This window comes from Ursus arctos, unplaced genomic scaffold, assembly GCF_023065955.2.
Source record: "Ursus arctos isolate Adak ecotype North America unplaced genomic scaffold, UrsArc2.0 scaffold_28, whole genome shotgun sequence".
Taxonomy (NCBI): Eukaryota; Metazoa; Chordata; class Mammalia; order Carnivora; family Ursidae; genus Ursus; species Ursus arctos.
Genome location: NW_026622963.1, coordinates 22,092,637 through 22,105,483, shown reverse-complemented (window position 1 = coordinate 22,105,483; position 12,847 = coordinate 22,092,637). Strand labels below are relative to the sequence as shown.

At 39.1% G+C, this 12,847-nt stretch overlaps 1 protein-coding gene across 6 annotated transcripts in view; it reads left to right on the top strand.

The window, feature by feature from the left end:
• The window catches only part of LRRC28 (leucine rich repeat containing 28), a 168,640-nt gene that overhangs the window by 129,644 nt on the left and 26,149 nt on the right, over window positions 1-12,847 (top strand). The window contains exon 8 of one of the 6 annotated variants that reach the window (XM_057303811.1): window positions 8,746-8,797. The exons of 4 other annotated variants lie outside the window; for them this stretch is intronic. In XM_057303811.1, coding sequence (XP_057159794.1) covers window positions 8,746-8,797 — 52 coding nt within the window. Of the gene's footprint in view, window positions 1-4,610; window positions 8,580-8,745; window positions 8,798-12,847 lie in introns of those variants that run through there. One more of the 6 variants, XM_044388373.3, reaches the window with a different exon arrangement.

Below are 12,847 nucleotides of genomic sequence, written 5' to 3'. Positions count from 1 at the left end.
TAACTGTGAATACAGAAAATAAATAACTTAAGAGAGGTAGAGTTTATAGAAATTTAGAGTATGGGACTGTCGTTCATGACCTAGCCTTGAAGTTATACACTGTCATTTCTGCTATACCCTGTTGATTACACAGGTCAACCCTGTTCATTGTGGGAGGAGACTGCTTTTGGGAGTGAGTACTAGGCGGGGAGGGCCGTGGGCGCCGTCTTGGAGACTGGCTATCGCAGCTTCCTTGCATCCAATGCTCTTTGCCGGCTTCATGGGAAAGTATGATTCTTATTTTGTCTGGGTCTTTCTTACTCTTACTATAGGAGTAAATGTCTTTAGTTCTTCTGTATTTTACCCAGAAAGAGAAGTCCTTCCCGTTAAGAATTTTAGAGAATGGTAATTGGCACATTTGCTTACTTAGGAGAACTTAATGGTAAAAGTGATCCTGTACCAGTTATTTTTTCAGTTGTCTGATTATTTGCAGAAAAGAAAACTGAGCCATTGCTTTGCTTTTTCATATGTAAATAAGCAATTACAGCTGGATTTGGTACAAATTGGTTAAATGACTTGATCAAATGGTTGTTAATATAACCACTTAAGGTAGCAGAGTTGTTTATATGAGAAGTGCATTCTGAGTTCTGAGTTAAACCAGCAGTCTGAAAAAAGTAGCCTTGGGGCACCTGGGCAGCTCAGTCTGTTTTGCATTGGACTCTTGGTTTGGCTGAGGTCATGATCTCGGGCTCAGTGCTCAGCTCAGAGTCTGCTTAAGATACTCTCCTTCTGGGGCACCTGGGTGGCACAGCGGTTAAGCGTCTGCCTTCGGCTCAGGGCGTGATCCCGGCGTTATGGGATCGAGCCCCACATCAGGCTCTTCTGCTATGAGCCTGCTTCTTCCTCTCCCACTCCCCCTGCTTGTGTTCCCTCTCTCGCTGGCTGTCTCTATCTCTGTCGAATAAATAAATTTAAAAAGATCTTAAAAAAAAAAAAAAGATACTCTCCTTCTCCCTCTGCCCCTCTTCCCCCCTCAAATAAATAAATACAATCTTTAAAAAATAAATACATAAATAAATAGCCTGTATATCATAGTCTACTTTTATGTGGGGGCTGCCCCCCCATCTAATAACAAGCAATGTTAGATACTTGAACCTGAACCACACCTCGTGGGGCAAGCACAAAGCAGTGTAGCTGCAGATAAAAATACTGAAGTATGACTTGAGCTGTCAATCAAGAGACAGGGTTTGCAGTTTGATTCCAACAAAGTAATTGTTTATTAAAACAAAAATATTAACACTCCTTTTAAGTTTTAGAGGAATGTAACAGAATCCAGCATCTTCATAATATAACTTTTCATAACATATGAACAATATGGAAAGTGTGACCCGTTCTCAAAGAAAAAGACAATCAGCAGACACCAACCTGAGAGGACCCAAACTGTCGGAATTGACCGATGAGGATTTTAAAACAACTATTTGCAATGAAGTAATGAAAAATAAGTTTGTAGGGAATGAAAAGACCAGGGAAGGAAAGAAACTATTGGAAAGAAACAAATGGAAATTCTAAAGTTGAAATACAGTATCTGAAATAAAAATTTTTCTTGATGGGCTTAACAACCGAATGGGTATAACAGAGGAAACGTCAGTGAGCTTGGAGGTAGATCAATAGGAATGATTCGGTGTGAGGAACACGGAGAAAAAAGATTGAAAAGAAAAATGAACCCAGCATCAGGGATCTGCCAGACAATATAAAAAAGCCTGAAAGTGGTATAATTGGTGTCCCAGAAGGAACAGAGTTTTCCTAATTTTTCTCTTTCCTAAGAGAAATGCAGCAAAAATGTTTGATGAAATATGTCTGAAAATTTCCTAAATATGATGAAAGACTTTTTACATTTTCAAGGAGCTCAGCAAACTCTAAGCAGCATAAATTACAAAGAAAACGATGCCTAGGCAAAGCTGCCAAAAACCAAAGATAAAAAGGAAATCATGAAAGCAACCAGAGAAAAATGACAAATTATGTACAAAGACTGTTACCTTCTCATCAGAGACTATGAAGGTCAGAAAACAGTGGAACAACATTTTTAAGGTGCTAAACAAAACAAAACAAAACAAAACAGTCAGCCTAGCAGCCAGCAAAAATACTTTTCAAGAATGAAAGCAAAATAAATGCATTCTCAGACACAACAAAACTAAGCCTTAAATTAGGCCCTGCCAAGATGGCAGACTCTTCATCCAGACCAAGGCCCATCCTCTCTGGGTGGCATAGTGTCTTTCCTTCTCCTTGTCTGCTTCTCCCTTTCTTTTTCCTATAATTTAAGCTGAAAGAAAAAACCTTTTAATGTTAAAAGGGAGGGTAAATCTTGTAGCAGTTCCCACAATAACGAACATACGGATGACTTTGTGTGCTTTCTGAAGAATTAAAAGATAGTTATTTGGGTGCTTTCAGTAAGAGAATTTAATTCTTTTAACACACTGTTAGGTGAAATGGGAAGTGTGAAAATGCACATGAGTTAACGTGCTAAAACACACACATGTTCTGGAGCACAATCTTAGTAGCAAAATGATGTCACTGTTCACTTCGCTTTTAGGGTTAAATGTTGAGTGGCAGCTCTGAAAACATTGAGGTGAAAGAAAATTATGTGATAATTGCTATAAATTATTCTGCATAACTAAGCCCAGAGTACTAACATTTGTAACAGATTTCAACTCATTTTTATAACTCACTTAAGGGTTCCGATGTACAATTTTTTGGTAACCACCTTGGCATTTAATCTAAAGTCATAAAAACTGCTGAGTTGGAAGTCAAAGATATCAAGGTTTAATAATTGCCAGCTAATAATGATTTCATTTCATTGTGAACAGAGGCATATATGGGATTCCCATCCCTCCTTCCTAGCAATTCATTTCGTAACTACTTCTTACGGAGATGAGTGACACTGGCTTCCAGGGCAGATACCTTTCCAGCCTGCTCCCCCACTTGTCATTCCCTTCCATATGCCAGACACTCTGGCCAGTGGGAACTGTTTAACCCCCTGTTCCCTGCGCATTCACAAAGCCAAATCCCTGTTCCGTTTCCCTGGAATATCATCAGGCTAATGTTACTTCCTAACAATAGATTCCTTCATGGCAACATCTAGACCAGTGTTTGACCACATGTCTGAGGACTGTGGTTAAGGCAAATTGATACAGAAATTTAACCATCAGACACAGTATTGTAGCAGATTAACAAAAGAATCATTTACTATAATAGTAGAAAACAAGAACAGCTATAAACGTGACTTAACCGTTACTATGTGCCAGGCAATGTGTGCAGGGATTTATCTGCATCTTTCACATAATCTTGCCAGCAATCCTTGTGATGTTATCCCCATTTGAGAAAAGAAGAAACTGAAGCTTGGAAAGATTAAGTAAACTGTCCCAGCTCAGCAAGCTGGGTGGTGGTAGAGTTATCATCTGCTTCGTCGTCCATACTCTTTTTTTTTTTTTTAAAGATTTTATTTATTTATTCGACAGAGATAGAGACAGCCAGCGAGAGAGGGAACACAAGCAGGGGGAGTGGGAGAGGAAGAAGCAGGCTCATAGCGGAGGAGCCTGATGTGGGGCTCGAGCCCATAACGCTGGGATCACACCCTGAGCTGAAGGCAGACGCTTAACCGCTGTGCCACCCAGGCGCCCCCGTCCATACTCTTAATCTGTGTGCTATGCACACTGCCTCTCTCTCCTCCTCGTTCTAGAATCACCTCTGTATGTTTGAGCCCCTCTGCTAGCTCCTTGAGAGCAGAGACGGAAAATACCTTTCTCACGCCTGCATCATATCATGTAATAGGGGTGGACATTTCATGTCTAGTGAGGTTGAGGGCGGTTGGCCATGCCCAGCAGAAAAGTCCCCTAACTCGTGTGAATTCCTCCCTTCCAGCCTGCATTCCTCATAGCTGTGGCTCTTCTCCACTGTGAGGCAGAGAAGGCATTTAATAGATGTATCCGAAAATGAATTTAATTAGCCCTTTATATCCAGTGGTGAAGAGTAGGAACTTCTGCTAAAGGAATTGTCAAAGGGAAATTAGACCCTATATAAAAAGAGAATCCACTTACTTGTTAATGTGAGCCTTTTCAGTGGTTTCAGTCAGACACCTGTCTTTTTAATTATGGGAGATGAGGAAAGCATTAGGAAAAATCTGGCTTTCAGTTCCCTCAACCTTGTTAAATTCCGTGGGAAGTGTCCACGTACAGTTCATGCACAATTGTATTAAGAAGCAGCAGCTGTTAAGGCAGTAACAGTATGAAGCAAATATTCACAAATGACTTGCTTGGTTTTTATTCTGCATTTTCATTGTTTTATGGTTTTGCTCAGGGTTCTTCTACTACAGTGTGGCTATAAAGTTTGAAAACAAATAATATTATTTTACCACGTACATTAGTCAGGGTTCTCCACAGCAACGGAACCAATAGGATGTGTGCAGGGGTGAGGGGGAGAGGGAGGCTGATTTATTTTGAGGAATTGGCTCCTAAGATTATGGGGGCTGGTGAGTCTGAAATCTGCAGGGCTGTCTGGAGACCCAGGGAAGAGTTGATGTGACAGCTTGAGTCTGAAGGCAGTTTGGGGACCTCACTCAGTCTTTTTCTCTGAAGGCCTTCAGCTGATCGGGGGAGGACCACCCACGTTATAGAGGGCGATCAGCTGTATTCACAGTCTACCGATTTCAGTGTTCATCTCATCCAAAAAATACCTTCACAGAAACATCTAGTCTGGTGTTGCACCAGATATCTGGCTACCGTGGCCTCGCCAACTTAATCATCCCCACGTGTTGTAGTAAATCATCAGAAGAATCATTTATTGTGTGTTTGCCTATGCTTCCGGACTTCGTGGCCACACCGCGTAGTAGCATTTTGGATATGATCCTCTCGTCTTAATTTTCTTCATATTAGGAAAGAAACAGTCATTATGAAGTAAACTTGAGATTCATTTCCTCGTTTTCACAGAATGGTTCATAAGGGTAACATCCTTCCCACCCACGGACATATTCATACCAAGCCACAAGCGTGCTGCGGCAGACTCTGTGCTGATGAAAGCAAGAGGGATAAAGGCAAAGTCAACATCAAAGGCAAAAATCGCGAAAATTTTTCTATAAACTTTGACATTATTTGACAGGCCAGCATGTAGCTGGTTTGCACTAGTGCGCCCATGCCAGTGGTTAAATTATCGACAGTATGGAGGTATTTCTGCCCACACTGGGAAGAGCTATGGATGAAGTCCCCCAAGTTACCCAACTTCCAAGTCTGCCTCTCCCCTGAGATCTCATAATCCACAACAAAAGGCTAATGACTAACAGTAGAGGGCTCCAGGACCGTGGCCCAGCAGCATGATAGTGTTTGTTTTTGGTTGTTTTAATAAGGTGTAGTTTACATACAGTAACATTCACACTTTTTAGCAAACATTTCTGTGAATTTTGACAAATGCGTACAGTCATAAAGCCACAACTATAACCAAGATACAGGACAGTTCATTCACCTCAAAAATGTCCTCCGTGTCCCTTTGAAATGAACCTCCCCCCTTCCAGTCCAGCCCCTGGAAACAGTGGTCGTTTTGTGTCCCTATATTTTACCCTTTCTAGACTGTCCTATAAAATGAAATAATAGAAGCTGCCATAAACATTCATATATGGGGTTTTTTGTGAACATAAATTTTCATTTCACTTGGATAGAACTCCTAAGAATGCATTTGCTGGGTCTTATGGTAAGTATATGTTTAGCTTTATAAAAAACTGCTGGACTGTTTTCCAACGTGGCTGTGCTATTTTGTATTTCCATCAGCAACTTACAAGAGTTCTTGTCAGTTTTTTTTTTTTTTTATCTTTCAGACATCCTAATAAGAGAGTAATATCTCATGGTTTTAATTTGCATTTCTCTAATGACTACTGATATTAGACCTCTTTTCCTGTGCTGATTTGCCATCCATCTATCTTCTTTGGTAAAGGTGTGTTCCAATCTTTCACATCTTTTTACAGATTGGATTGTTTGCAATTATTGACTTTCGAGAGTTCTTTATATATTCTGAATACATGTCTTTCATCAAATATGTGATTTGCACATATTTTCTCCCGGTCTGTGGCTTGTCTATCATTTTAACAGACTTAACTGGTGTATATTGTGGCGCTTCATAGTACTCACCCACCCAACACACACATGACTCAAGATACATTAAATTTAATCCATAAATAAGACATTTTCCAAAATCCTGTTTGACAGATTACTGTCATTTTCCCTATATAATCATTTCCTTAAATGTATGGATCTTGTAATGTAACCAAATACAGGTATTAGTAATGCTTAGGAGGTCACTAGCACATCTCCTGGCCCTGACACTTCTAATGGACCCCTGCAAGCACCCCCGAATTATTTCATTTTTGGCACCAGGTGGATGACTTGGTATTCTTTTTCCTATTTCCTTTTTATCTTTTCTCTTTCAGACAAATTCTTTATCTGTGTATGACTCAAATCAACCAATCTGTGTTTGGAACTGCTTAGCTATCAGTATGGAAACTGCTAGGTAGAAGAGAAAAGTGAACACGTTAGATGAGTTCACAGCAGAAGAACGCCTGTGATACGATTAGAAAATGTGTGATAGAAACTTCAAACATGGTAGATTATTGGTAAGAGAGTATAACAGGGAAGACTTTATAAAAGAATTAGATTTGGGGATGAGTAAGATTTGTATTTGGAATGACCGGATGTAGAAATTTTCAAGCCCAATTTGGCCTTTAGGTATTGGTGGCCATGGTGCATTTTAATAAAGACAACATTGGCTAGAGTAAGGCATCTGATTCAGAATCCACAAGGAAACAGTAAGGCCACACACATCCATAGGCACCTCTCTGCTTACGTTCTCCTCCTTTTGAATCAACTAAGGGAAGAGGGTCATTTCTTAAAATTTGGTTAGAAAACTTCCATATTTTGACCCTGCACATCAGTGTAAATTTCACTAGCTTACCAAAAGAACATTACCGATAATTTTGAAGCTTCTGTATGCCCCCCTCCAATTGTACACTCCTCCCCAAGATTAGCCACTGTTCTTAATTTTATATTTATCATTTGTTTATGATTTTGATATATATAAATACCTCCCCATATAGTGTATTGTCAAGTTTTGTATCTTTGTGTAAATGGATCAAGCTTTATGTGTGCATTCGTGTATGCTCCTGTGACTTGCTTTTTTTTCATGTAACATTTTGTTTTTATTCTCCAGCTTCTTCCCCATTTTTCTGCCCCTCTTTAGAGAAAAACTGTTTGAAAAAGATGTCTGTACTTACTGTTACCACTTCCTTCCATTCTCCCATTCACCCACATCGGTTAGGCTTTGATAACCGAATCCTACACCAAAGCCAGCATTTTCAGTGTCACTAGTCACTTCAGCGTTGCCAAATTCACTTCTCAGTTCTAATCTTTCTTGACCTGTCCAACACTTGATCAATTTCTCCTTCTTGAAACACCACCTTCACCTGTCTTTTAGAACACCATCTCTCTGGTTCCCCTCCTCTGCTCCTATCTGCCCCTTCTCAGCCTTCTCTACTGGTTCATCCTCATTCCCCTGTTCATGACGTACTGGGCTCAGGATTCAAAACTTCTTTCCATCCGTAACCAAGAATAGCAATTCCCTACTCCAGGGTATTTGGAAATGTGTATCAGTCGGGGAGGGGGTTGGCTTTAAGACTGCAGTCTCTAGTGACATTTGGTGAGATGCTAAATATCTTGCAATGCACACAAAAGTTCTAAACAATTACAAATATGTGTGCCCCGGAAATGCCAGGAGCATCCCAGATGAAAAACATGGCTAGGTTGGTTATTTCATGCCATCACGATTATGCTTTAAATATGTCTTGTGCATGACTCCCAAGAACAGAGTTTCAGCCTGGACCACTTGCCTGACCTCCAGACTCCTACATCCAACATAATCCAATTGGCATTTCCACATGGATGTGTACAATTAAATGTTAACATATCCATAATCAAACTCCTAATTCCTTTATCCCCCAACTCAGTCTTCCACAATCTGTGACATGTCAGTTGATGGAAACTCCATTCTTCTAGTTACTCTGCCCAAAAGCTTGGGTGTCTTCTTTGATTTCTCTTTCTCTTGCATCCCACAGCCAGCACATCACATAGCCTGTTAGCTGTACATTGAGAAATATATCCAGGCTCTTGCCCTTTCTCACCACTTCTATTTACTATCTCCTTGACCTAAATCACCATCATCTCTCACCTGGATTACAACAGTAGTCTTCTTACTTCTGTCTCAACCACCTTGAGTCTATTCTCTACCTAGTGTCTGGCAATCCCAGCCAGGTCATAACTCAGATCCGGTTATCTTTACTCAGCAATCATCCTTGATATTCCACACTTAGCATAAAAGCCAGAGCCCTTGCAGTGACCTGTGAGCCTTACTTGTCTTCTAGGTCTAACCTTTGAATTCTTCTTTTTGCCTTCCTACCTCCACTTTGGCCATATGTACCTCCTCCCTTCTTCTTGAACATACGAGACTCCTGCCTTTTTGCATCTGTTTCTCTTCTATCTGGAATACTGTTCTCTCAGATTTCTTCATAGTCTTAACACCACATGTGTTACAACTTCCATCAAAATTCTCAATCTTAGAGCTTATTAGACATACTAAGAATGGTTATTGTAAAGTTTGTATCAGATAATTCCATCATCTGGCATCTTTTTAAAAATCTTTTTTTAATATCTGTTGTTTCTCTTGATTTTCTTTTAGGCTGTTTTATCTACCCTTGTACCTGGTTAGTTTTGATTGCCTGCCAGACGTGGTATGTAAAGAACTGTCATATTATCTTAGGCCTCAAATTCTATTATCTCCCTGTAGAGAGGACTCAAGTGTGTCTTTTTATCAATCTGTTGCTTCTCAACTCTGAATCTACCCTTTTCCCTGGAACTGGCTCCTATAGAACTTTTTCCTTCATCATCTGGATTAATAAAAGGCTTTTTCAATAGAGGGCCATGGAGGGATAATTCAAGGTCAGAACAGGAGGAAGGCATTTCTCTTCCTGCATCCAGGCTGCTGTTTCTGTACAGTGACTAGCAAAGGGAGACCCGGTAACAGTGCTGCTGAAACCCACAGTCTCCAGCAAATTTCTCTGTTCCTTGGCAGACCACTCTTGCAGACTACCTGGTGATCTGCCACCCAGGGAGCTGATTCTGTGAACCAGCTCTAGCCTCCAGCATGTTTTCCACCCTGCTCCCACCTCCAGCAGCAGGCCAGTCTCTCCAGCAAGTTTCTCTGCTACCTGACGGGCTACTTCTGTGGACTGCCTCCACAGCACTGCGTGTTCCTGTGGCGGCCATGCCCCCCACATAGCTCTAGAGGCGGGGAGCTTTCCAAGTAACTTTCTTGTTCATGCTCCCTAAATTCTAGAGGCTTCTTTCTGCTTAACAATTCTTACAATTTCCCTCTTCAAATTCCCGGTGTGGTTTTGCCTCCCAACTGGACCCTGACCCATATAATGACCTTCTGGCTGTTTGCAGCCTCTTTTCAGTTGCTGGCAGTTTTAAATCCATTTCAGAAATTGAGATGATTTGAAGTTAGGCCTCAGTCCTTGAGTTGGCCTGTACCTTCAGTTCCTGCTTACTCCAGGAGCCCTTTGTGTGGATGATTTTTCAGTCTTGCATCTGCCTTAGTGGGCTCTGGACACCAATTTTTGTCCCTGTAGCTCCCTTTAGGCTATGAAATGCCGCTCTGCTTCCAAGCAGTCTTCTCAGTAATTGACAAACACCCTTAGGAAAGAAGTAGCCCCAAATGCTGGTTTGCTCCTCAGGTTCTGTCTTGTCTTGGATCTTGGCTCTGTAATTTTTCCTGAATGCTCTCTGAGGTGCTAAAGCAGATGTTTGATCCAGCTTTTGATATTGTCTTCAGTTGGTTACTGTTACCTGGCTTGCCATCACAAGAAGTGAAACTTCTTTATAAATCTGTTCATCTCTTTCATATCTGTCTTACTAGTTCCTCTTTTATTCTTTTTTTTTTTTTTTAAGATTATTTATTTGAGGGAGAGAGTGAAGAGAGGGTCAGAGGGAGAGAGAATCTTAAGCAGACTCGGCCCCGAGCGTGGAGCTCAACATGGGGTTCTATCTCATGACCCTGAGATCATGACCTGAGCCGACACCAAGAGCTGGGCATTTAATGACTGCACCACCCAGTTACCCCAGCTGCTCTTTTATTCTGATGTTGTATATTTTTAATTTCTCTCATTCCTTTAATCAGTACATGCCAGGCACATTTTTATTTGAAAGAACCAGCTTTTGGGTTTATTTATACTTTCTATTCTTTGTTTCCTTTTCATCAATTTCAGCTCTTAGGTTTTCAGTATCCTATTCATACTTTGTATTTATTTTGCTTTGCTTTTGCTTTGCTTTTTCTAGTATATATCTCTATATATAGCGCACACACACATACACACACACACACACACACACACACACACACACACCCCTCTGAAACCATCAGTACAATTAAGATAATAAAATATCCATCACTCCCAAAGTTTTCTCATGCCCCTTAGTAATTGTTCCTTCTACCCCCATCCTATCTCCAGACAACCACTGATCTATGTTCTGTTACTGTACATTCATTTGTATTTTCTAGAGTTTTATATGAATGCAATCAAACAATATATTCTCTGTTTTGGTCTGGCTTCTTTCACTCGGCGTAAGGATCTGGAGATTTACGTATGATGTAGTGTGTATCAGTAATTCATTCCTTTTTATCGCCATGTGGAATTCCATTCTACGGATACACCACCCATTACTTCCATTCACTTGCTGTGGACATTTGTGTTGGTTCTAATTTTTGACTTTGTTACAAATAAAGCTGCTATAGACATATATAGACTGTCCCTTAATGGTCCTCATCTTAAATTTACTTGGATAAATATCTAGAGAGTCTGGATCAAAGATCTCCTTAATTTTTGAAGGAACTGCAAACTTTCAAAAAATAACTACCATTTTATATTCCCACCTCAGTATAAGAGATTTTCAGTTCTTCCCTATTTTTGCCACTTTTGGAATAGTCAGTCTTTTAAATTTTATCCATTCTAATTATTCTGCAGTGGTATTTCATTATGCTTTTAAATTGCATTTCTCTACTGAATAAGAATGCACATCTTTGCTTATCTTATTTGCCATCCATATGTCTGCTTTGGCATAGTGTCTATATAAGTCTTTTCCCCATTTTTACTTGGGTATTTGTGTTCTTACAGAGTTTTGAAAGTTTTTTAATAGATTCTGGATACAAGTCTTTTATCTTATATATACTTAGCAAATATTTTCTCCCAGTCCATGGCTTGTCTTTTCATTGTCTTAATGGGGCCTTTTAAAGAGCAGACTTTTTATTTTGATAAAGTCCAGTTTATCAAGTTGTACCTTTATGGATCTTGCTTTTGGTGTAACCCAAATCACAAAGGTTTTTTTCCTGGTATGTCTTCTAGAATTTTTAAGTTTTGGATTTCCATTTTGATCTATGATTCATTTTGAGTTAATTTTTGTATATGGGACAGGTATGGCTGAAGTTTTTTTTTTTTTGCATATGGATATGCAGTTGTTCTTGCACCATCTATTAAGAATATATCCTTTCTCCACTGTACTGCCTTTGAACCTTTGTTGAAAATTAGTTTACCTTATAATATGTGGGTCTATTTCCAGAAACTCTCTTTGCTCCATTGATCTGTTGGTGTGTTTTGACACCAGTACCACATCATTTTGATGACCATAATTTTACTGTAAATCTTAAAATTAGGTAGTATTAGTCCTCCAGTTATTTTCCAAAGTTGTTTGGCTATTCTAATTGTTTAGCATTTCCACATAAATTTTAGAATCAGAGTTTCATATTTTTTTAAAAAACCTGCTGTGGTTTTGTATTGAATCTATACATCAATTTAAGGAGAATTAATAGCTTAACAGTTCTGAGCCTTTCAATCCACGATCACAATATGTATCTTCATTTCTCAGCAGTATTTTGTAGTTTTCAGAGAATGGGTCGTGGGCATCTTTTGTCAGATTTATCCCTATTTCATATTTTTCATTCTATTGTATATAGCACTTAAATTTTTTTTCAATTTCCAACGATTAGTTTTTCCATATAGAAGTACAAATAATTTTGTATATTGACCTTGTGTGCTCCAGACTTGCTAAGCTCACTTAATAGTTCCAGAAGTTTTTTGTTGTTCTTATTGTTTTATTTTGCTTTTTTTTTTTTTTTTTTTTGGTAGATTCTGTTGGACTTTCTACATACACAGTAATGTCCTTTGGGGAATAAAGGCAGTTTTACTTCTTCCTTACAAATCTGGTTGCCTTTTATTTCTTTTTCTTGCTTTGTTACTCTGGCTGTAAGCTCAGTACAATGTTAAATAGAAGTAGTGAGAGCAGACATGTTTGTCTTGCTGAACTTATTGGGAAAAGTCTTTCACCAAATATAACGTTAACTGTTGTTTTGTCATAAATAGCTTTTATCAGATGAATAAATTCCCTTCTATTCCTAATTTGCTAAGATTTTTTTTGAATGGGTGTTGAATTTTGTTAAGCAAATTTTCTGTATCTGTTGAAATGATTATATGGTTTTTCTTTTTTTAAGTTTTAGTATAGTGAATTACATTGATTTTCTAATATTAATGCAATCTTAATTGGTAAGATAAACCTTATTGGTCATAGTGACTGGATACATTCTTGAATTCAATTTGCTAAAATCTTGTTTAGAAATTTTTCCAACTATTTTCAAGAGTGATGGGGTTTTTTGGGTTTTTTCTCTTGTAATGTGTTTGTCTGGTTTTTGTATCAGGATAATGCTGGCTTCAGAGAATGAGTTGAGAAGT